The 23799-nt window shown below is 53.6% G+C and overlaps 2 protein-coding genes across 10 annotated transcripts; both read right to left on the reverse strand.

Annotated features, from left to right (window-relative positions):
* Positions 1 to 317: 317 nt before the first annotated feature.
* Positions 318 to 16789, reverse strand: ADCY4 (adenylate cyclase 4). Of its 5 annotated transcripts, XM_032265669.1 has the most exons (26): positions 16673 to 16789; positions 16187 to 16371; positions 14461 to 14658; positions 14192 to 14353; positions 13426 to 13575; positions 12871 to 13019; positions 12681 to 12792; positions 11837 to 11964; positions 11531 to 11689; positions 11088 to 11220; positions 10749 to 10922; positions 8166 to 8209; positions 7947 to 8033; positions 7707 to 7776; positions 7266 to 7363; positions 6202 to 6286; positions 5957 to 6094; positions 5271 to 5381; positions 4830 to 5014; positions 4542 to 4626; positions 3991 to 4149; positions 1706 to 1852; positions 1295 to 1402; positions 1063 to 1177; positions 618 to 742; positions 318 to 534 (listed from the first exon to the last, which is right to left on the reverse strand). In XM_032265669.1, the coding sequence occupies exons 2-26, from the start codon at positions 16343 to 16345 to the stop codon at positions 382 to 384; spliced, it is 3234 nt and encodes a 1077-aa protein (XP_032121560.1). In that variant the 5' UTR covers positions 16346 to 16371; positions 16673 to 16789; the 3' UTR covers positions 318 to 381. The 5 variants fall into 5 exon arrangements, with proteins under 5 accessions (XP_032121560.1, XP_032121559.1, XP_032121562.1 ...); XM_032265668.1 differs by having other exon boundaries at positions 16187 to 16789; XM_032265671.1 differs by lacking the exon at positions 11531 to 11689 and having other exon boundaries at positions 16187 to 16789.
* A 929-nt stretch (positions 16790 to 17718) lies between these two features.
* RIPK3 (receptor interacting serine/threonine kinase 3) lies at positions 17719 to 22461 on the reverse strand. 5 transcript variants are annotated; one of them, XM_032265679.1, is made up of 10 exons: positions 22140 to 22447; positions 21793 to 21933; positions 21350 to 21659; positions 20779 to 20894; positions 20606 to 20652; positions 20235 to 20402; positions 20060 to 20127; positions 19479 to 19835; positions 19278 to 19338; positions 17719 to 18782 (listed from the first exon to the last, which is right to left on the reverse strand). In XM_032265679.1, exons 1-10 carry the CDS (start codon positions 22157 to 22159, stop codon positions 18616 to 18618), a joined length of 1455 nt encoding a protein of 484 aa, XP_032121570.1. In that variant the 5' UTR covers positions 22160 to 22447; the 3' UTR covers positions 17719 to 18615. The 5 variants fall into 5 exon arrangements, with proteins under 5 accessions (XP_032121570.1, XP_032121569.1, XP_032121572.1 ...); XM_032265678.1 differs by having other exon boundaries at positions 20779 to 20924; positions 22140 to 22446; XM_032265681.1 differs by having other exon boundaries at positions 20779 to 20924; positions 21793 to 21901; positions 22140 to 22445.
* Between the last annotated feature and the right edge of the window lie 1338 nt (positions 22462 to 23799).

The following is a 23799-nucleotide window of genomic DNA, read 5'->3' on the forward strand; positions in this document are numbered from 1 at the left end:
TCCAATATTTGTGAGTAGGGGGCAGGAAAGGGTAAATCTTTGTTTTGAGTCATGTGGCCAAATTATGCTTCCAAGGTGTACAAAATACTGGAAGAAGTTGACAGAGGGGCTGAGGGAGTTGTCTTTGTGAAAAAAAATCACTCCTTTCCAACATGCTCAGTCTCACATGCATGCATGTGTGCACACGCGCGCATGCGCGCGCACACACACACACACACACACACACACACACACACACACAATTTGGCCTGGGAAGAATACTTCCCGCTGAAGGGCAAAGAGAAGGTGATCCCCAGCTATATAAACAGCTTCTGACATCAATGGGCTCCAGACATCCCAGAGTCTTCTCTTTATTGAGGTTCTTAGAAGGGGAATGGGGTCTCAGCCTAGGGTGGCTGAAGGAGGTCCAGTTCGTGTCAAGTCTGTGTTCAGAAAGTAGGTGCAGAGCTGCCCTTTGCCTTTCACCTTGATGACACCCCGGCTGTAGCAGGTGTAGCCCAGGGACTGTAGGGCCCAGGCTGTCTCCTCAGTCACCTACAATTGGAGGGGGTGAGGGAATATGGAGGTGGCCCTATTCTTAGTCCCCCTCCCCCATGCCTCCAATGTGGTTTTCTCACTTGGATTTTGCCAAGGACTCCTGTGCTCTCCATGCGGCTGGCCACATTCACTGTGTTGCCCCAAATGTCATATTGCGGCTTCTGGGCTCCAATCACTCCAGCTACTACTGGCCCATGGTTCAACCCTGATAAGGGATGTGGTAATGACAAACTTGGAGAAGGAAGAGGGAAAGAGGAAGCACAAGAAACTGGAAGGAAGGGAGAAGGGCATGGGTGGTGGCCCTAGAGGAGAGGAGGTGTATCTAAGGCTGGAGAATGTAGCTTAAGAAAAAGAGTGGGAGAGCATTGTACCTCCTGGGCCAGTAGCTGCACACCCCATCCCAGGGCGTGAGTCAGGAAAGGGGTTTCAGGGATGAACTGGGAGCAGCTATCAAAGGACTTGGAGTGGGGCAAGCTCAGGAAGGTGAGGAGGTACCAGACTGCTGCAGCAGGGGAGGTCTCTCACCCACACGCAGGCGGAAGTTGTTGAATGAGTGCTTGTTGATGACATCCAGCTTAGACCCCAGGGCCACGGCAAACTCTACCATAGTGCCAAGGTGGCTGCAGCTCCGCTCAGCATCCTGGCAATGGGCCCCCCCCACCAGGGTGGGCCAGTGAGAGCACAAGAATAAGTCTCACTGTTGGGCCCATCAATGAGAGACCAGAGGAGGGTGGCAGGTAAGGAAGGGTCGCCATACCTGTTGTGCATCCGGTCCAGAGGTGGCATTTAAGCCTGTGGCTGCCATGTAGGTGCTGCCGATGGTTTTGATCTTCTCCACCCCACTGAACTTGGGCTTGGAGAGCAGCTGTATAGAGAGGAGGCCTGTCCCCAGTCTCTCTCGCTCTTTCCCTCCCCTCTCCCAGAAGCCCAGCCCCAAGCCTTTGGAGTTAAAGGATCAGGCTGTGGGAGTGGGGATGGTGTCAGGAAGGAGAGGGTTGGTGGTGGGCAATATTGCTGGAGTGGGTAGAGCTGGGGGATCAGAGGAGGCGAGTGGGTGCTGTGGAGGGGAGGATTGACCTCATGGCCAGAAAAGCAAAGTGGAAGGAAGGACTGGTGGGAAATTCTAGAATCTGGGGCATAGGGTCTGGGAGACTCTTGGAGTTGTCACCTCATCAAAATCAGCAATTATCTCGTTGAGCAGCCTCAGACACTCTAGGCCCTCATGATTGATGTCAGATTCAGAGTAGAACTCCTTGAAGTCCGGGACTGAGGCGAAGAGGACACAAACACATTCGTAGGACTGGTGGTAGAGATCCTGGGAGGGCAGGAGACTGGAGTAAGGGGTTCGTGTCATGTTCCTCCCCCTTCTGGGTTTGCGTGGGACCCTCCTCCCTGTGTCCACACTCCTGGTCTCCCTGTTGAAGAAGAATTGGGAAGGAGGGAGAGGAGTAGGGCCAGACTACCCCAGGGATGTTACTTAGGAATCAAAGCTTGGATCTCATTGTGATTCCAGAAGAGACAGAAGTTTGGGGTCAGGATCACCCCACAGCAACATGAAGGGAGTCACTTCTAGAACTGGGATCCTGTCAATGTGAATTATTGTTATATCCTATCTTATTGCTGAAAGGTGTTTAATTAAGCCGGCTACAAAACCAAAGGTAAAAAGTGTTTAAGTGTTTAAGTCACTTAAGATAGGTATAGAATGAAAGATAAAATAAGCAACAATAGGGACTATGGGGCAAAGAGAAAAGAAGGGTAAGATTATAAAGATGGAATCAGATCTGAGGGTGGTTCACAAAATGAGTGCCATGAAGTCCTTTTTAGTCCTAGATTTTGGCTCTCAGCTATCTAGCAGCCAAAGTGAAGAGAGAAAAGGATCGATTACAAGATTTCCTGTGTCTGTAAGAAGAAACAAGAAGGAGAACTACTCCTGATCTTGAAAGCAGGGAGCAGGTGGCAGGGGCATAAGGCTGTGAAAGAGCTCCGGAGATGTGTCTTTTAACACCCCTCAATATGAGCCAAGAGCATTTCCACAGCAGAGGGGCAGCAGGTGATGGTACGAGTAAGATGGCACAAATATGTGGGTGACTTCCTGATGGTTTGGCTATAGCAAGAGTTTTGAGGATCTAAAGCAGGAGCATCCAACAGAAATTTTTGCAATGGAAACGTTCTCTATCTGCAGTGTCCAATACAGGGGCCACTAGCTGCAGTGGCTGTTGAGCTCTGAAAATGTGGCTGGTGAAACTGAGGAACTGAATGTTTTATTTTAATTAATTAACATTAAATTATCATAAGGCTAATGGCTACCATATTGGATAGTGCAGGTCTAGAGAGAGGGGTGGACTGTATCCTCCAGACCAGTGGTCCCCAAACTTTTTGACCCAGATGGAATCAGATCTGAAGGTAATTCACAAAATAAGTGCCATGAAGCCTTTTTAGTCCTAGATTTTGGATGGGCTTCGTGGAAGACAAGTTTTCCACACATCTGGACAGTGGTGAGGGGATGGTTTTGGGATGAAATTGTTCTACTTCATCAGGCATTAGTTATAGGTTGGTGCAAAATTAATTGCTTTTTTTTTTTTTTTTGCCATTAAAAGTAATTAAAGCCAGGCGCATTGGCTTACTCCTGTAATCTCAGCATCTTGGGAAGCTAAGGTAGGTGGATCACCTGAGGTCAGGAGCTGGAGACCAGCCTGGCCAACATGGTGAAATCTTGTCTCTACTAAAAAATATATAAAAATTAGCAAGGCGTGGTGCCGGGCATCTGTAATCCCAACTACTCAGGAGGCTGAGGCAGAAGAATCGCTTGAACCCAGGAGGCGGAGGTTTCAGTGAGCCGAGATTGTACCATTTCATGCACTCCAGCCTGTGAGACACGAGTGAAACTCTGTCTCAAAAAAAAGTAATTATTTTTAATTATATTATTTTTAATGGCAAAAACTGCGATTAATTTTGCACCAACCTAATAGACTCCTATAAGGAGTGCACAGCCTAGATCCCTTGCATGTGCAATTCACAATGGGGTTTGAGTTCCTATGAGAATCTAATGCCGCTGCTGATCTGACAGGAGGCAGAGTTCAGGCAGTGCTGGCTCACCACTCACCTCCTGCTGTGTAGCCCAGTTCCCAACAGGCAATGGACCAGTACCAGTCTCCAACCTGGGGGCTGGGGATCCCTGCTCCAGACAGCTCCCATCAATACCTGACTAAGCTTCCAGAATGAATGGAGTGGTCATTAGTTAGAGAAGACATGCCTTCTAAGTAAGAATTTGAAATGCAGAAATTTTGTGCTCACCAAAGACAGAACCTAAGATCTTGTGAAAACAAAGTCGCTTGACAAGCACAAGGGCTTGGGTGTGGGGGGTCTAGAGGGGATGGGTCATAGGTCAAGACTTTCATCTGAAATGAGGCCCTATGGCATCCATGGCTCAGGAGTCAGGAGGTCAGGAGTCACCTCGTTGCGCCGGTTCTGGCCAATGAACTGGGGGGCCACGTGTGCAGGGAGCACATTCTCCAAGAGCAGCCGAGTCAGATTCTCCATCGTCTCTGTCTCCTCCCGCTCCTGCCTCAGCTTCTTCTTCCACAGGAAGTCCAGGCGGCAGTAGTACTCATTCTGGGGAGAGTTGCCAGGGGCCATGGGGAGACACAGAGCAGGGGAGGCCCAGCTCCTGCGTGTTAAGCCCCAACTCCTTGATGCCTGAAACCAGCCCCACCCTATCCCCAGTTTAGGGCTTAAGGTGCAAGTATCCTTGGAGAGAGACTATCCTTGAAACTAGATTCAGACTAGTGATACAGAAGTGGCAACGGACTTTTTCTTATGCATGGGCTTTCCCAGATTGGGGCATGGGAAAAAGGAGGAGTGGGGAGAGAAGGAGAAAGAAAGGGAGCAGGAAGACTTTCTTAGAATCTTCCAGCAGGCATTCAACACTGAAAATTAGAAAGACCAAGTCACAAATATGGGACCACTCATAGGTGTGCCCTGGAGGGCTGAGCTGGGTGACTTACCTGACGAGCCAGGACAAGGAGGGTGAAGAAGAAGATGAAGAAGGAGATAGCACCCATCAGTTTGGGCTCCTTCAGCACTCCTGGCCTGAGGGGGCCATGGATCAGGATTGCCCCTCGCTCTGCCCCTTCCTGGCCACCTCCCTGCCCCCAGTACCCATGTAGGCCTCCACTTCCCTCCCGCTTTGCCCAGTGGGTGATTCAGTTCAGTGAGGCCAAGACAGCTCTGCTGTGTCCCATCTCACCCCCATTCCAGGGGGCCCGGCACCTGTGTCCAGCAGCTGTGCACACCTGGAGTCCAAGGGGCCCAGATAGAGGCAGGCGATGAGGCAGTCAGACAGCCAGGCATGGGAGTGCAGGAAGAGGGAGCAGGAGGCCACCAGCCACAGCAGGAGCAGCAGCAGCTTCAGCTCGAAGCTCATGTGCAGAAAGAGGGAGCAGGAGAGGAAGCCCAGCACGCAGCAGTGCATGGAGTACTGTGGGGGCAGGCAGGGATCAGGAGTGGGCATGTCCCACAGGCAGTGTGGGGAACACCTGAGGGCTCCCTTCCTATCCCTCCCACGTTCAGGTCCTATCTGTGAGACCGGGAGTGTCATACACACAGATACACACTGGATGTGACTTGTGTCTGTTCTAATCCACAGAATGGAGTGTTCCTCCACTTAGGGGGCTGTGGGCTTGTGCTGAGGAAGGGTCTGCAGAAGGAGATTAAGGGCATGCGGGAACACTCACTGGGAGACTGATGAGAGGCAGAGACCCAGGGAGCTCCCAGGAGAGGTTGGAAGTCATGGAGGACACATTGAGAGCTTGGAAAGGGCAGTCTGATGATGCTGGGAAGAAGAACTGCAGAGGAGATGAGGAGCTGAAGAGGCTTGTGCTGGGTTTCAGCAGACCCAGGGATGAGTCATGGTCAGACTCACCCAAAGGGGTGGATCCTGCTATTTCTGGTTGGGAAGGGAACCTCAGCACTAGGGTCCTCACTGTGGGGAGGAGTTATGGGAGGGGTATCAAGAGTATTCGTCTGACATGGAGCCGCTATGTGGGCTCTTGCCAGCCACTTAGCCTCTCTGGGCCTTAGCTTCCTCTTCTGTAACTTGGCTGGTGGGTGATTCCCAGGTGCCCTCCAGGAATAGAATTCTAGGAATGAGTCTAAATCCTGAAAAAGCAGCCAAGTGAGCTAAGTAATAAATAACTGCCTACACAGAAAAAGATAAGGACATTCACCAGTGTTATGAACAAATGTTATGCCCACATGGTAGACTGCTGGTGACTATAATTTTTTTCTTTCTATTTATACAACATTGCCAGCATCCCCTGGGCTTAGTCCAGCTGCCTGCCCAAATCCAAGGGTTCCCTTTCAGTCCCTGGCAGGTCCAGTATGCCCTGATGATGGTGGATAGGGCCCCCTCTGTCCTCACCAGGCTGGTAATGGCCATGCCAAAGACAAGGAGGATGGTGGCGGTGCCCAAGGCTATTCTCAGTCCTGGTCGTGTGGCCACAAGGCCAGACAGTGCAGGCAGCCAGTGCAGCATCTTGGGGCCTTTCAGGACACACCTCTGTGGAGGGAGCATGACCATCTTAGCCATGGGGCTGGGGCACCCTCTTCAGGACAGGTTGTGACCAGGGCTCTGCCACGCCACTTCCACCCCTCAGCCCACCTCACCATCAGGTCCTCTGAGAAGCAGACAAAAAGGAGGAGGAGGAAGAGGAGGAAGGTGATGCTATAGGTGATGGCCAGAGCCGGGGGCCTAAAGGGAGACAAAAGCGAGGCCTTGAAGTGCCGGAACAGGCTCCCTGTGTGCTATGCAGGTGCTGTGTGAGCCGGGTGGGGGATGGGGGAAGTGGTTCTGGGGATCTGGGTTGGCTGGCGGTGGGGTCCTGGCTGTTAGAAGACATTGCATTCTGATGATCTGGGTTGGCTGGCTTAGGGGTCTAGAACAGTGTTAGGGGGAACAGGGACCCATATGGTGGGCAGTGGGGGCTCACAAGAATGGCTGAGGCTACTGCAGACTGATCTCTGGGCCTATAGGCCAAAGCTCTTTAACCTGGCTGCGTTTTCTTTTGTTTTGTTTTGAGATAGAGTCTCGCTCTGTTGCCCAGGCTGAAGTGCAGTGGCATGATCTCAGCTCACTGCAAATTCCGCTTCCCAAGTCCAGCGATTCTCCTGCCTCAGCTACCCGAGCAGCTGAGATTACAGGCACCCACCATCACCTCCGGCAAAATTTCATATTTTTAATAGAGACGGAGTTTCACCATGTTGGCCAGGCTGATATCAAACTCCTGACCTCAGGCGATCCACCCACTTCAGCCTCCCAAAGTACTGGGATTACAGGCATGGGCCACCACACCTGGCCACCTGGCTGAGTTAAGAACAAGTCCTTGTCCCTCCTAGCAGTGAACTAGGAATGAGGGACTACTTTCTAAGCTCACGCATTTGCTGCCAGATTTGGGTTTCTTAATGGAAACAAACCCGCTTTCATGGGGATGTTGTTGGCACCAAAAGAGACGTTCATGAGAAAATGCTTGTGCTGTGTAGAAAGTCCACAGGATGTACAAGGTTAAGATAAGGGCTGTGATTATCATTTTCCCCAGAACACACATTTCCTCTGCTAGTAAGAGCCTGAAGCTAAGGGGAAAGGGTGAAGGAAGAAAATGTGAGCAGGGGTCATGAGGGTAAGGGAATCAGCTTATGACAGCCGGGGCCTCCCTTGCCCAGGGCACTCTCACCTGTTTGTCACTAGCATCTGGATGATGAAGTTGGAGAGAAAAACCAGGAAGGTGCAGGCTTCATAGTATTTGAAGGCGGGGAGTGCAGAGAGTCGGTACTGAAAGTGAGGGGGCCGGAGGTGGAGACAGGGCCCAGTGCTGCCCATCACCTTGAAGACATCACTTCCAGGCAAGAGGTGGGCTCCTCAGCCTCACTGCCCAGCCTCCAGTTCAGTTCCACGTAGACCCTATCAGTTCTCTAAGGAGCTACCCTCCGTCCTCCCACTACCACCCAGTACTTCTGTCTACAGAGTGACTTTCCTTTAGAGAGAGGCACAAGCTCTTCACTCCTAGGATCACAAACTAAGCAGACCTGGGGAGGACACCCAAGGACTGACCCCTCCCCAGGGCTAAGGAACTAAAGTTGGGAAGTCCTTTGGTGCCGCCCACTCTGCAGCCTACCTCTTTCTCCATCTCCTTCTCTCTGAAGTACAGTGTCAGTGGGTTGAAGTCCTTTGACTGCTTCCACTGTCTGGTGGGAGGTGGGAGGGTGGGTGAGGGCACCAGAGAGCAGAGGGCAGGGTACGGCAGGAAGAGGGCAGAGTGAGAGCAAGACGGGGTGGTCAGGTGAGTCTTCCCTCAGGCCCTCACGGAGCACCATCCCTCCTCCACCGCCCTCCCAGGCCTCTTTGTTCTCCGTACTTCTGTGAGTTGAGCTGCTCAATGACCTGGAAGAACTTGGCATCCCCGGTGTCAAGTTCATCATCTAGTCCCCGGGGAGTACGGCTCCTGCACAGTGAGAGCCAAGCCCATCACCACAGAGACCCTCAGAGCATCTGGGCAAAGCAGGAGCAGCCCCCCAGGGTGGATGGAAGGGTCACCCAGACAGCCCCACTGGCAAAGACTCTCAGGACTCCTCACCGATCCAGGCTCCACTGGGGGCTGAAGGAAGCCAGGGCCTTCTCCTGTTGGGAGAGCACATGGAGGAGGTGGGCATGGTGGGTGTTTTCCCTGCAGTGAGGTACACCATGAGTCACACTGCATGCTCTATACATGTTGTTGACCTTGGGCATTTGACTGGGCTCTTTCTGCTCCCTCTAATGACCTCTCTCTCTCCCAAATCCCACCTGCCCTTGAAGGGGTGGTTTGAACCTCCTTAAAGTTTCCCCCTGACTCACTAGACTCCCAGGATCTTTTTTTTTTTTTTTTTTTTTTTGGTGAGATTGTGTCTTGCTCTGTCACCCAGGCTGGAGTGCAGTGACGCGATCTCGGCTCACTGCAACCTCTGCCTCCTGGGTTGAAGTGATTTTCCTGCCACAGCCTCCTAAGTAGCTGGGATTACAGGTGTGTGCCACCACACCCAGCTAATTTTTGTATTTTTAGTAGAGACAGGGTTTCACCATGTTAGTCAGGCTGGTCTCAAACTCCTGACCTCAGGTGATCTGCCTGCCTCAAACTCCCAAAGTGCTGGGGTTACAGGCATGAGCCACCATGCCTGGCCGACCCTTAGGATCTTTATACTCTTGATTTCCTCATAGTTTCTATCACTTCCTGGGCAACTCTGTCTTCTATAGGCTTGAGTCGCTGTAGACTCTGTGTCTCACTTTCCCTTAAGAGTGCACAAATTCCAAAGGCAAGGACTTTCCCATCACCCTTGGATGCCAAAAAAAAAAAGAAAAAAAAATCCCTGTTGGTTTAAATTGAAGTAGCAATGATAAACATTCTGACTCTTTTCTGACCTTTCCTGAGGTCAGCAAGGCTGAGCTGAGAGGTGTAGTGGCGGATAACAAAGTAGGAGAAGAAAGAAGAAGAAGGGAAGTAAACCCTATTACAGTCATTCTCTTCCTCGTCAAAAGGAATGCACAGTACAAGGAGCGATATGAAAATGAGGAGGCAAAGAAAGCAGCTGCTGAGAGGAAATGAAGCTTTGTGGGCACTGCCTAGTACAGGAAATATGGTGAGCATTTCTTCCTGCTCCCTGTGGTCCATGCAGAGGAAGCAGAGTCCCATGTCACATCATCCCTCAAACCAAAGCCTGGTGTATGGGAGAGAGAAAGGGAGAAGGAAAGATATTGAGAGGGAATGAAGATATTGAGAGGGAATGATATGTTCTAGGTGTGAGTCCATCCATGCACCTGTGTATGGGACTAACTTTTTTCAAACTACCTATCTGCCCCCTCCCAACACCTGTAAACTATTTGAAGGCAGGGAAACATCCTATTGATTTCTGTCTTTTCAAGAACTGGCCTAATGCCTGCCACACACTAGGTGTTCAGAAAATGTGGAAGGAATGAATGGATGAGCAAACACACACACTGCCCCACCACTCAAAGTTTCACATTGTTTAGGGGTAAGTCGATGGTGATTTTCAGGATGTCTTTTTTTTTTGAGATGGAGTTTTGCTCTGTTGCCCAGGGTAGAGTGATGTGGCATGATCTCAACTTACTGCAACCTCCACCTTCCAGGTTCAAGTGATTCTTCTGCCTCAGCCTCCCAAGTAGCTGGGATTACAGGCACATACCACCACGCCTGGCTAATTTTCGTATTTTTAGTAGAGATGGGATTTTACCATGTTGGCCAGGCTGATCTCAAACTACTGACCTCAAGCTATCCGTCTGCCTCAGCCTCCCAAAGTGCTGGGATTACAGGCGTGAACCTCCGTGCCTGGCAAGATTTCTAATATTTGACCCAGCCCCTGGAACTTCAGGGGCTAAGTGGATTTCTGTGCTAGTGAGGTCCTGCCTCCAGACACCCTTGAACAAGGGGTCTGGCTCTTCCACCCTGATACTCCGTAGCCTGCACACCAGTGGAAAGTGGCAGGAGGTCTAGCATGGGCCCTGGCAGGCATTCCCACCATGTAATTGCACCTAAGGTCATCTCACAGTCCCTGGGCTTATAGCAATCCCCACACACCACTCCACCCACGCTGGAGGCCTCATCCTGCAACAGTCAGCTGAGACTTGGCTTCTTCCTTCATCTTCCTCCTGCTGGCTTAACCCTCTGACCTCTCCCCTACCTCATGCTAACACTTGGGAATAAGTACTTCCTGCAATCACTGCTGCCAGTGTCCTTCCCCCACTCCCCAATGTTGGGGGGATTGAAGGAGAGAGCATGCAGTTTCAGGAATTGACTTAAACAGAGACATTTCCTGGTGCTATAGGTGCACAGCCCTAGAATCAGAGTCAGGAGGAAGTGGGGGTTCAACTGCCTTTGTGATGTCAGGGGAAGGCTCTCTCCTGAGTGGAGGCAGGGGAGTTATGGACATGGAGTCTGTGGGGATCTTGTATTTTCTCTGAGGGGAGCTGGAGGGCTCTTTCTCTGGAAGGAGGGTCAAGGAAGGGCCTGAACCAGTGACTGGGGTGACCAGACATTTCGGGATTTTGGGATGTCACAAATCATTAAGCAACTCACTTGTGGTGGGGGCAGGGAAGGCTGGGCTGGGGCCCGAGGATACTGGGGGTGAGTTTACCTAAGCTCTGGTGCTCAGGGTGAAGGTGTACATACCGGGAGAGGGGTGGAGGTGGACACCAGGCTCTCGACGTGGCTCAGGTGGGCAAAAGGCTTGGCTGCGCCCCAGGACTCCAGGTAGCGGGTCATCAGCACTGATGGACGCATCTTGGGGCCCTCGAGCGAAGACAGCAAGCCCCGTGCAGTGCCCTTCTCATCCTCCTCCTCTGCCTGGGGCACATGAGGGCTGAGAGTAAAGACCACAGACAGTTCCTCATTCTCCCTCCACCCCCACTAGGACCCAGGAACTCAATCTCTGGCACAGAAGAGATCAGGCCTGTTGGCTATGGGATGGTTTGTGTGGGCCAGCCTAGGGGGTCCAGGCTGGGCTTTTACCCGTGGATCGATGACCAGGTAGGTAGGCTCCCCTAGCTCCCGAAGGTAGGGGTCCCGATGTTCCATGCCTGCGTCCTCCACAGCATAAGCCCCTGCCAACAGGGCCAGGGTAGCCCCTGTGATGTGCACTCGCCTGGAAGGTGGGGGGCAGAAGGGGTTAGCAGGGAGGGCCTTTAAACCTCCTAGTCCCCATCCTGCCTCCTGGCTCCTAGAACTGACAAACATCTCATGTCTTTCAAAGATCATTCCTGGAGGTCTGACTTCAAGAAAGACCCTATGTTACAGGGCGTGCCTCCCAGCTCCCCTCCCTGCACCCTAGGGTCTCCCCGAGCCCCATATAGGACTCATCTTAAGGTACTCATCTTTGCTCATCTTAAGGAACTAATGAAAAGGGTGGCAGCCTGTGGTAGGCCTGGTTGGTTGCCTAGGGCCCCAGGTCTCACCCTGGTACACCGCCTGCCTCCATGTGGTTAGCCAGTGTGACATCATGGGACCAAACATCATACTGCCACTTCTGCAGCCCGATGACTCCGCAGAGTACGCTGCCTGAGTGCACACCCACACGCATGTTGATGTCCACGCCGGTGGCTGCCCGAAGTTTCCTGAGCAGTGTGTGTGGGACAATCTGAGTCCTACCCTCAGCCCTGCCTGTGCGGCACCCCTGCTTCTCACAAAGAGGACTTCTGCCAGCTGCCTGTTGCCTCCCACATCCACCGTCAGCATCCCTCCTGCCCACTGCCTGAGCTGACCTGATGGCCCGGCACATGTCCAGCCCCATGCGCACGCAGTTGATGGCATGGTCTGGCAGTGAGAGTGGCAGTCCAGAGACACAGTAGTAACAGTCCCCCAGGATCTTGATCCGCATACATTCATGCTCCTGGGAGTGTGTATGTGGGTGTGTAGAGGAACCTGGTTAGAGGCCAGAAGGGTAGGAGGGAGTTGGGAAAAGTGGGGAGTGTGGTATTCCTGAAGAACTTCCAAGGTGGGGTAGTGTCTAGGTCAGATCTAGGGACTCCTTTAGCTTGACATGGGGCTGACTGTCTTCCATGCAGATCTCTTTCTCAGAAGGGTTTTCTCAAGAGCTGGATGTCTGTGGCTCTTTCCACTTTTGGCATGTGAAGGGAGCACCCAGAGTTAAGCATATGGTACTGGTCTCGGGATTGAGAAGTTGGGGGGAATCCAAGAATTGGTTGCTTGGAGGCATCCCTGGGGTCTAAGCAGGTTGCTGGTCTGAGGTTGCATAGGGCAGAAATTTCTCTTAGAAGGGCCTCCTTAGGTTAGGATATCAGAACATCTCTATAGATTTGGTGATAGTGTCCAGAGACACATGTGCTGGGGCTCTGAGCATGTTTGAGGCATTGTAGTTGGGACGTCTGCAAAGATATTCAGAGATCTCTGTGGGTTTGAGGTGTGTGGTGAGCTGCTTCATGTTGGGAATATTTGAGAGGGTTTCCTCCTTCCCTTGGAATATCTGGGGGTCTACATGGGCTGAAGTGGGCATGGGATCTTATGAGGTGGGAGTTTTCCTTGGATTGGGCTACCCAGGATGGGATGTTTGAGGGTCCCTGGGTGGGGAAGGAAGCCCCCTCTGACCTTGGCAATCTGGTCGAACTTGCCAAAAAGCTCATTGAGCATGAGCACCAGCTCCTTAGGGGAACACTCGCTGGCCAGCCGTGTGAAGCCCACGATGTCAGCATACAGCACGCTACATAGGGCAGACTGTGTCAGTGGGGCCAGGGTCTTAGTCCACAGGCCCCTCCCCTCCAGTCATCCTTCCTCATACCTGACTCCCTGGTGCCTCTTGACATAGAGGCTGTGGAAATTGTTGGTGCTCTCTGGCCGTGACCCCTGTCCTGCCTGCAGCCGTGCCATGATCTCTGCCTTCATCTCTTGGGCCAGGTAGGCAGGAAGGATGGACAAAAGAAGGTGTTCCTGGAAGAGGTGACTATGAGTACCAACTCTTCTGCACCTTAAAGCCATGAGCCCCGTCCCCAAAATCACTCAGGGGCCCACACTGCCCTGCCCACCCCAGGTGCTCTCCAGGATGCTCTCCCAAGTCCTCCTGCTGCACACAGCAGGGCCCCAACACTCCATCCTACAACGATCACCTTCAGGGACTGTTCTCCACTTAATATAATGCTCTAAAGTGCTTTTTATAAGCTGTTGTTTGATTGAGCCTCACAACCTTCTAAGGTGGGCAATACCCACGTTTTATACAAAAGAGAAAACAGGTCAAGAAAACTGCCCAGAGTCACTCAACTTGTGAAGAAGCCCCATTATGTAATCTAAGCAACTCCTTTCTTGGAACACTGGTCTGGCCTTCCTAGGCCCGGCTGACCTGGTGTTTCTTCTCAGTGTCCAGCCTCCGTCGCGAGTGCAGGGAGCTGAGCGCCTCCCGGAACGTGGCCCGCAGGGCGCGCTCCATCAGCGCCTTATGGTACACTCCCAGCACGTTCCCGCACAGAAACAGCACGGCGTTTGCTGCCAACTGTGGGTGAGGGCCAGCCTCAGAGGACGCGGGCCCCAGGTGGTTGTCCTGTGTAGCTGGAGTTGGTCTCAAAGACTGGCTGGGGAAGACTGGACTCTACAGTGAGGGACCTAAGTATTGTTGGACGACTGGTGCCACGCTGTGGCATCCCGAGGGGCGTTTCCCTTCCCAGATACTCCCTGTTCCAGACTCTTGGCTGCTGCACTAACACGACCTCTTAGGTCTGGAAACCTTTGCAGGTACATTTCCTCTGCCTGGAATACCACTCCACTGTCAGTACCCACTCCTGTCGCACAAAACTTTTTTTTTTTTTTTTTTTTTTTTTTTTTCACATTCTCTGTGAAGGTTTCATTAACCACATCTATCGCCACCTGCCTGATCCCCCGGGCAAACCAAGACACGACTTCCTTCCCTGAGGCCTAGAACCCTCTTCCCGTAACAGCAGGCACTGTACCGCACTGGTGTACCAGTTCCACGAAAGCACGTTTGGGTCTGTGTATCCTTCGCCCAGCGTTGAGCCCTGCCTTGGAGTCACAGCTCAACCATCCCCCGAAAGGAGCCTACTAGCAAGTGGCAGAGCCGTCCTGAGAGCAGCCTGTGCTACTTGCGTGCTCACCTGCGGCAGCAGTGCAGGCCGTGAGTCCGGCTGTGGCCCAAGATACAGCCCGAGGACCAGCAGATGCGAGAGTGAGGAGGCGAGGCCCGCGACGGCGGCGTCTCGCATGCCCAAGGGCAGCATGGCATACACCGTGAAGATGACGAAGAGAAAATAGGACACCTGGGGGAGGGGCGCGGGAAGCTGAAGGTCCAAGTGGCGCTATTCAAGGCCCGGTGAGGGATCGAGGCCCGGGCTGTCCCCGCTGCCCGGCCTGCCGCCCCTCTCACCTGGTCCCAGGCGCTCACCACGCCCCCGGTGAACAGGAAGGCGTGGCCTAGCGCTAGCAGCGCGGCCCACACCAAGCCCGACAGGGGTCGCGTCCAGCGCTGCAGTCGGTGCTCGCGGGAAGCGAGGCCCAGCAGCAGCGAGAAGCCGCCCAGCGCGCACAGCACAGTGGTCAGGAAGGTCGGGTCTGAGGCCAGCTCCTGTGGGCAAGGGGTGTGCGAGGCAAGATTATGACAGGGAGAAGGAACGAAACTGGTAAAGGAAGAACTGGCAGCTCCGACCTCAGCCCGTTTCTGAAAGGTGTCTGGAGCCTAAGTAGGAAAAGGAGGCAAGACACTTCCACTTGCCATTCATTTTAGGTTGAACCATTTGAAATTGCTTGTGTCCTACTGTTTTTATCTAGACTCAGCAATCTTGTATGGTTTTTGTTGGTTGGTTGTTTTTTTTGAGACATCTCGCTCTGTCGCCCAGGCTGGAGTTTCGTGGCGGAATCTCGGCTCACTGCAACCTCTGCCTCCTGGGTTCACGCGATTCTTGTGCCTCAGCCTCCCGAGTAGCTGGGATTACCGGTTCCCGTCACCACGCCCGGCTAATTATTATTATTATTTTGTATTTTTAGTAGAGACAGGGTCTCGTCAAATTGCCCGGGCTGGTCTCGAACTCCTGGGCTCCAGCGATCTCCCGCCTCGGCCTCCAAAAGTGCTGGGATTCAGGCGTGAGCCAACGCACCCAGCCTCTTGCGGTCCCACCTATTATCTCGCTGAGCCTAGAACAGCTACCCAGAAGAACTGGCTCCCATCCCCTGTTTGTGAATCCATGACCTTTCAGAGCCTGGGTTTTTGTTTTGTTGTTGTTGTTGTTTTAAAATCAAACGGGAACCATGGCGTTGTGAAGCTAAGATAGATCCTAGCTCACAAGAAGCCACTTCGGAATGAGTGTCACCAAATCTGGCCAGTTTGCTCAGGACATGGCCGGCGCCCGGGCCGGTGGCTGGCAGCTTGGAGGGCGGCGGAGGCAGTGCTCGAGCAGCACAGGGCGCCAGGACCCGCAGCGTCCCGCACCTCCCTGGCCGCCAGGGCTGCGATCTTATCACTTGCCTCAACTCTTCGCAGAAGTCTCACCGTCGTCCCACAATTTTGTCCCCACCTCTTCTCGGATTTCGGCGTGGACCAGCAAGGATTGGCCACACCCGGTGATTTTCCCACCTTGCCTCCAAGGAATGAAAAGAAAACCCGGGGCAGGCTCTTTCTAGAATTGGATTGAAAACCCCGTTCCTCCCCAAACAAACTGGAATGGGTTTATTTTGGGACTCAGTGAGGGCCGGATTGGAGGGTGCCTTCTGGGAGTCTATGGGTACAACTGCCCCACATCCCCTAAGAGGGAGAGAAAGCCAGGAAATGAATTCCCCAGGGCATCCTAGAATTTCCCCTTTGGAAAACTGGAAAATCCGGCGATGGATTTATTGTGGAACCTGTAGACCACAGATGCTCCTAAAGTCTGTCGGAACAGGGACAGAAACGGGAAGCATCCAGGACTCAGCTTTGTTCCCGCGAAGACTCAGAAGAGTAGAGTGACTTGCCCAGGAACGCTGCAGTTCCTAGCCAGGCTCAACGGTCTTTTCTTTCTCGGCTCCCAGCAGCGAAAACATATAGAAAAGAAGACCCCACCAACCGCAACCCCGAAAATACCCCCAGGCAGCGACCCTCCCGCAGCGGAAACCCGGCTCACCCTGCCGCTGGCCCAGGCCACGGCGAGCAGCGCCGCGAGCGCGCAGAGCACGATCCCCAGCAGCAGCAGCAGCAGCGGGTACTGCTGGCTCAGGCTGTAGTAGGTCTCGTAGAAGAGGTCTTCGCTGGGGGGCGGCCGGGGGCTGAAGAGGCGGGCCATGATCTCTCCCGCCCCGAGCCCCGGGACTGGCAAGGGCCGGGCTCCGGGTTACCTCCTTTGGCCTGGCGGGCCCCACCCAGGTCTTTCTCACGAGCTCCAAGCCGCTATCACCCTGCGCCCCCAACCTTGCGGCAACTCCTTCTCCTTTTTCAGGCCCTCCTGTCGGCCTCCCAGCCTGTTCCCAGCTGGCGATGGGGGGACCCCTCAGTCCCTTCCTCCTCCCTCATACCCGGAGTGTGGAGGTGCCCTAGCAAAGCCTCATCGCCAGGGGGCAGGACTTGGGGTTGGTGCGAGGGAGCCCCGGGTTCCCCTGTCCCCCGAACTCACTGCCCGCGGCGCTGGCGCAGCGAAGTGAGCTGGGCCGGGGGAGAGAGCCAGGGCCCTGGTGGCGGAGTCATGCTCGCCGCTGCGCTCTGGCTCGGAGTCCCCGGGCGACAGGAGCTTCCCTCCCGGCGCCGCGGGCCCCCTCCCACTTCCCCGACAGGACAGCCCGTCCCCTTCCTGTGCAGAAGCCAGACTCCCCTGGTATCCTCCCCGACTTGGTTTCGTCTCTCTTAACACCATCGCCTCCCCTCTTCAGACCCTTCAGGGAAGGCGATGTGGACCCTGGGAGAGATGCGAAGGGATGGGCTGGGGTGGACCGAATGGGATGTGTCCGAATAGGGGTGAACGTTTGGAAGTGGGGAGTCTGAGGGGGGTTGAAGTCTGGTGAGAATGTAGGGAAGAGTGTGGGTCGCGATGGGGATCTAGGTCAGAGTTGGGGGCGCTAATTCCCCACCCCTCTCCGACTGGCTGGCAACCACTGCCACCAGGTTTGAACTGTTCATGCTCCGTCGGAGGGGATGCTCTGTGTGTAACTTTAGGAGCCATAGCTTTCCACTCCTGAACAGCAGCTGGGAATCAAAAGGGAAGCAATGTCTAGGAAGCAACCTGAGTGTGTTTTGGAGGCAGGTATGGGGCATCATGACCTCCAAGAGCCTGGGGGCACCGTGCAGGGCCTGGTCTGCTATGTTTCACAAAGACACATCCCTCCCGGTGGCCCCACAACCGAGTCTTGAAAGCTCAGAAGAGAAGGGACCACAGCTTCTATCCCCAGAGTTTAGGGTTAGGGTGGGGTTACCATCCTAGGCTCTAGAGGAAGGAAGCACCACCCTGAGATTAGAGTGGTCTGGGGAACCAGGCCTCTGGGATTCATTCCTTCCTGTTGTAGAGAGGCTGGGCCCTGACCTTGTGTGCCAGGCTGTTGCCCACTCCCAGCCCCCAGCATCCCCACTTCCTGCCTTAGCAGAGCTGTGGTGCCTCCTTCTCCCTCACTGGCAGCCCCCACCCCCATCCCAGTCCCACCCTGCCCCTGGCTGAGCTCAGACTTTGCCTAGCATTCCATCATGTTTATTGACTCCTGGGGGACAGATCACAAAGTCAGCTTGTGGGCAGGCCAGACTGCCCTGAAAGGAAGTCAGGGGCCTCACCGGGTGGTGCTCTTCCTTAACTCTTAACTCTTGGAGGCAGGCTCAGAAGGTGCTTGATTTCCCACTATGATTATACCCACTCTGTGGCTTACTCCAGGCTTCAGGTTCTTTAGGGCCTTCTTGCAAACCTACTGGTGGGGGGTGCTGCCAGCCTCTGCCCAGGCCCAAAGGTGCCAGACCCTGGGTGGGCAAGGCAGTTGTCCGTGAAGCATGAGTGGTGAGAAACAAACCTTTGGAACACCAAACTGAGGAAGGAAATGGCTTTTTGTTTGGCCCGGAGCTGCAGCGGGCTACAGCCTCATTCACCACCAAGCTCCCCAGAAGCAGCTTCTCTCCCCTTTTAGAGGCTTACAATACTAAAGGGAGAAACTGAGGTGAAACTATGTCAATGTCCATTTGCTGGACATCCGACCTTACAATCCTTTGGCTTCACTGATTTGCTAATTCATATGCAGTGGGAGTGGGAACAGGCAGTGGAGAGGGCTTACAGAGACTGGACAAAGGCAGTAAACTATTTGTTGGCAGAGGTGTTTCCAGGAGGGAGCCCACCGTGCAGTTGTGGGGGCTGACCCAATGCCAGGCTCCAGCTGGTAGGGATAACATTCATTTGCAACTCTTTCAAGGCTTACAGATAGCAGAGACACTCGGAACTGAAAAGGTTCTTCCCAGTTCTTTGGTATTTTATTTTATTTTAGAGATGGGGTTTCCCCATGGCTGGTCTCGAACTCATGACCTCAGGTGATTCACCCACCTAGGCCTCCCAAAGTGCTGGGATTACAGGCATGAGCCACTGTGACCAGTCTATTTTATTTTTTTCACCCTCCTTCCCATCCGGTGGGGAGGAGGAGGTGGCGGCTGGGAAGTGGGAGGAGAGGAGGGGGTTTCCCTTCTCATCGGTAACATAGTCAAGCAGTTGTTGTTTCCAATTTGCACCCCAGAGCAGTCGTGTAAGGTAATAGATGGTGTCCCTTTAAGAGAAAAAGTGATGGTGGCAGGAGGGTTTAGCTCTCAGAAAGGCAAAGTTGAGGGTAGGTGGGGAGTATGAGGTCTCCACTTGTCAATGGATTCTGTCAAGGTGTGCCCTGTGCCCTCCCCTTCAGAGTTCCTCTCCAGAATTGGGTTAGCAGAAGCTCTAGAGAGTGGCGATGGACATTTGAGACCCCGATCTTTTTTGCTGGGAGGTCCGCTGGACTGCTGAAACAACTATGGAACTTAGGGACAACACACAGAGCTGGTGTTGTGGAAAGTTAGAAAACTCAGGGATAAATCCAAGCTTTATTGTGAGACCTCAGAGCATTTCTTTCTTAGGGGATGTCAGTTTTCCCATTTATGAAATGAGAAGGTTGAGTTAGATCGTCTTCTCTCTTCCCCTCCACAAGGTACCCTGAATCTAGATATAGGTCTGGAGGAAGAGTCTGGTGGAATAATTGAACAGGGGAAAAAAAGAGGTAGAGAGTGGGTACCTGTTACTGGATTTGGCTCTGGGTTCCTGGAGGACCAGTTCATGCCATGTCTCTCAGCCCCCTGCAAACAGCACAGAGCATTCAGTTCTGTCCCAGAGTCCGATGCTCCCACTGCACTCCTCTCAGCTCCAAGTTTTCCCTGGCAAGGGGACAGGATTTATAGGAGTTCTAGTGTATTCCCTAATCCTGCCAATGTCTCACCTGATTCCTTTGGGGTCCAGGACCTGGTGTTCCAGTTGAGGTGGGGCTGGGCGTCTGGTTTCTGAAAGTTGAGGTCTCTGGAGTCTGGGGAGGTTGAGCCATTGAATCTGAAGATGTCCCTGCTGTCCTAGCTTGCGGAATCTGCTCCTCTTGTGCCCTGCTCTTCTTGGTAAGGCTCGGGTAATTTTCAGGAACACAGCTGGAAGACTCCTCTAGATTCAGTTCCTTTAGCAGGTCAGAATCTATGAAATCATCATAACAGTGCTGCCTTCCTGTGGTTCTCCCAAAGCCATCCATTTCTGTCTTTCCTTGGCCTGACCTATTGCTGCTCCTGAGCTCAGACAGGAAATTCTTTACCTGCAGGGATGGAGGAGTTTGCTGGGTATGATTTGGATGAGTCAGAGTAAACCCAAGGGAGTAGTCTCTTGGTCCATAATCTGTTGTCTGGGAACTCAGGGGTGGGCTGGGGAGGGTGGGGACAAAGTTCAAGGCATAAAAAGTGGTAAGTCATTGGATGGCTAGGTAGTCATGTTGTGCTATCCCTGACCAGCTCCTGGGGAGGGATGATATTGGGAGCTCACTGTGGAGACAGCAGCATTCACATTGTTCTTCACCAGCTGGAAGGCTTCATCAGTTTTTGGTAGGCATTCTAGAGGGACAGCAGAGTGGGTTGCAGGTGAGCAAATCTTCTCCTGAGAAGAGCCCCCTGCTGACAGACCCAAGCTTACCCCAGATCCAGCTAACTGGCCAGCTCACCCTGGAAGGAGGGTCTGTCCTTGGGCTCATTGCTCCAGCAGAGCTGCATTAACTCCTTCAGTCCTTCCAAGCCGGGAGTCTCAAGCCCGGCTTGGGGCAGCTCGTTCAGTGAGGGCCGGCCCTCCCTCTTGCACACTGCTCCATACACCAGTGATGCTTCAGTCGGCCCTGGAGTAGGGGAGGTGGGTGAGAAGAGAAGGCATTCAGGGTAAAAGGGAATATCTGTCCATCATGGAAAGAGGCAGGGAGTGTAATGTGGGGGCACTAGGAGGGAGGAGGGCAGTCTAAGTAGATGAGCAGGAAGGGGAAGCCTTGGGGCTTTCAGAAGGGCACCTGGGGTTAAGGATCCCAGAATCCGCCTAGAGTCTTACACTCAGCTTCTCTTCCAGCAAGCACTGCCCACATCAGGATCCCAAAGCTGCAGGAGACACAAAGCTGAGGACAGGTCCAATCACTGGCAAGACTCCCTTCCTATACTCCATCCCCTAGGAGAGCCAAGAGAGGTGTAGGAATCCTGGCTGTGTGTTTGGGGTGGAATCCTTACCTGTAGACATCACTGGCTGGGGAGGCCTTCCGGTTTACATTAACAAACAGTTCTGGGGCCAAGTAGTTCAGGGTGCCCCCTGGCTCCCTGGACCCTGTCCCTGACTGTGAGCTTCCCTGAAATGTGGACAGGCCAAAATCTGCCAGCTGCAAATGAAGGGAAGAGGGGGGAAGTAGGGAAGACAAGGGGGCCAGGCAGCCTCCAGAATCCTCCCTACCCCCAGATGGTGCAGGTTCAGCTTTGTAAAGGGAGTGTGAAGGTCAAGGGAAGGTGTTCCCTTGGATGGTAGATCTAGGTGCCCTGTGGTAGGGCTGTGTAAAAGTCTGAGTCTCCAGGGCCCGGTGGGACAGCTGGTGGAAATGACTCGTGTGGGTCAGGGCCTCTATCACCTGGTATGGCAGGAGCTAAAACTCCGGCTGGGCTTTGTCCCCTGACAGCTCGGAGTCCAGAGGGAGAGGCTGTGCCTATTCAATAGACAGGGCTCTGCAGGTCTAGTGTCCGGTGGGCCTGGCTGGAGCAGCTCTGGGATGGGGCCTTGTCCTGAGGCTGAGAGGGGTGTAAACCGGCTAACCTTGACGTGCAGCTCTGGGTCCAGCAGGATGTTGGATGGCTTGAGGTCCCGGTGCAGGAGCACCGGGTTCTGCTCATGCAGGTAACACATCCCGAGCACCACTTCTTTCAGCAGGCGGCAAAGGAGTGGCCAGGGCCGAGGGCACTGGGGCTTCAGCAGCCCCGACAGGGAGCCGTTCTCCATGAATTCAGTCACCAGAGCCGGCCTGAAATCATCGTCCCACCCCACCTTCTCGATGACCCCTTTCAGGCGCAGCACGAATTCGTTATCCAGACTTGCCATGGCCTTGACCTCCCTGGATATCGCCTTCCTACACTCCAGGAGAGAGCTGGAGTCGCACCGGGGTCCCGGGAGAATCCCTCCCTTCCCCATTCAGGTCCCAGAGCACCGCGGCTCCACCTTTTTGCCCAGACCTTGGCCGGCGGGCAACCCGGGTCACTCACGAGTTCACGATCTTGACCGCCACATCGCAGTCCCACTTCCTGTGATGCGCCCGGAACACGGTGCCGAACCCGCCTGAGCCGACGAGCCTGTGGTTCTCCAATTCCTCGTCTAACACCAAGGAGGCGGAAGCACCGTTCAACCTGAGAGAGGGGTGTCGCCCTCTAGCCGGCCGCGCCGCGCGTCCGCGCTGCTCCCCACGCCCCCGTGGCTCGGCGTGCCCACTGCAATCCCCAGCCTCCCTCGCCCCCCCGCAGTCCCCGGACGCAAAGGCGTTCTCTGAGCGAGTCGCGGGCCGCTCTGGGGGTGAGTGTCGGAGGCTGAGATCCACACACCACTCCCTACTCACCATAACTTGACGTGAGACATCAGGCTGGAAGGTACGAGGGGGCCGCTGGAAATTGCCAGCTGCAGGAGATGGAGTGACTTCCGGGGCTGCGGTCTTTGGTAGAGAGGGGAAAGGGTCTGCCTAGACCAAGACTGTGGTTCCACTTTCCGGGTTGCTACCCCTATTCCGAGTTGACTGAACAACTTCCCTTTCAGGCGCCTCTACAGTCCCGCCCCTGGGGTGGGGCAGGGGGCAGAGCGAAAGCTAGTGCTTTTCTCTCTGACTAGAGTTTCTTGGGCGCCTGCTGCGTGCCGCGGCCAGGTTGGGTGTAGCTGGGCATTGAGGATGTTAGGGAAGGAGTCCTCACCTTCCGGGAATCCACAATCGACCCGCTCCTACAGCCAACGCCTTCCCTTTTCCCACGGGATTTCCTGCTCCACCACCTGCCAGGCCGTGAGTGGGCATGGTGCTTAGGAGGGTTTTATGGTTCTGGGGCTCAGCTCTCTCACATCTGCCCTAAGATTATAGCCAACTTACTACGACCAGGTACATATATTAGCTTATTTAATTCTCGCGTGAACCCTAAGGGGACAGATACTGCTTTTATTACCTTTTTATGAATGAGGAAACTGAGACACTGAGAGTTTAAGTACCTTGCCTAAGCCCATATGGAAATAATGGCTCTGAAGCATCAAATTTTCCTATTTTCACATAGACTTCAGGGCTGTACCACTCAGCTGCTCGTGCAGGTGGTTGGGGAAGGTGTGAAGCATCCAACGATGTAGTGAAGAACCCCTATCTGTATTCCGGCCCAGTCCCTATTGCTGCTCTTGAGAGGCAAGTCCTTGGCATTGATAGGGTCTTATATGCCCTATGAACAGGAGCTCCTGGAGCTGGCAGGCCCTAAAACTACTCCCAGGGCATTGTGGTAAGGCTAGATATATCAGCCCAGCCAGAAGGTTGCTGACATTGTGGTGTACACTGCAGTGGAAACACCTCAGAGCTTTCCTGCCGTCTCTCTTGCATGACAGCTCTTGCATGCAAATACCCTAATTAATATTCCTGACAAGCACATGCTCTGGACACAGGCCTTTGATAACCCGGGAGCATGCAGAGTCTTAAAGATTTAGGGCAGAAAAAATGTGTCCATATTTTACCTTTCTAAGGTCTGACCATGACTAGGGGTTGTGGGAACAAGCTAGGGTCAGCCCTAGGCACTCAGTCCTTTACAGGAGGACTCAATCCTGTGGGTTGTGTGTTGGCTCTCACTAAAAGGTGCTCACCTTGGTACTTGCTTTCCATTTTGTCCAGTGGTCCATGGGCTGGTTGTGGCAGAAGTGACTAGCAGTTTTTTCTAGAACAACTCCTGGAGGGCCATGTCATAGCTTCTGGTAGGGTCAGCTCATGCTATTTTGGAGGTATGTAGGGAATTGTTCAACCGTAGTCTCCTTAAAAGCCAATAAATGGCAGGTACCCAATAAATATTTGTTGAATTGAATGAATAAATGAACAATAAAAAATACTGAGCCTTCCTTCAGGCACTGATCATCCTAGATGAAGCTCCATACTCATTAGGAGGAAAGAGGAGATTGAGTTCCTGTAGGGATTGAGGGCTCTCACCTGCACAGTTCATGAAATTCATCTGAAGTAGGCTTTAGTATAGAGATACAGTGGTATCACA

This window comes from Sapajus apella, unplaced genomic scaffold (genome assembly GCF_009761245.1).
Source record: "Sapajus apella isolate SASKATOON/1434 unplaced genomic scaffold, GSC_monkey_1.0 scaffold151, whole genome shotgun sequence".
NCBI lineage: Eukaryota > Metazoa > Chordata > Mammalia > Primates > Cebidae > Sapajus > Sapajus apella.

Coding starts and splice junctions, on each gene's coding strand:
- ADCY4 (XM_032265669.1), bottom strand. CDS start 16,345: ATGGCCCGCCTCTTCAGCCCCCGGCCGCCCCCCAGCGAAGACCTCTTC. Junction 5,382..5,956: donor GCATGGCCATTACCAGCCTG/GTGAGGACAGAG, acceptor TCTCCTCTGCAG/TTCTTCTTCCCAGCATCATC. Junction 5,015..5,270: donor TGCCTCTCATCAGTCTCCCA/GTGAGTGTTCCC, acceptor CTGCCCCCACAG/TACTCCATGCACTGCTGCGT.
- RIPK3 (XM_032265678.1), bottom strand. CDS start 22,159: ATGTCTCACGTCAAGTTATG. Junction 20,925..21,349: donor ACCCAGAGCTGCACGTCAAG/GTTAGCCGGTTT, acceptor CTTCATTTGCAG/CTGGCAGATTTTGGCCTGTC. Junction 18,783..19,277: donor AGAGCCAAATCCAGTAACAG/GTACCCACTCTC, acceptor TTTCTCTTAAAG/GGACACCATCTATTACCTTA.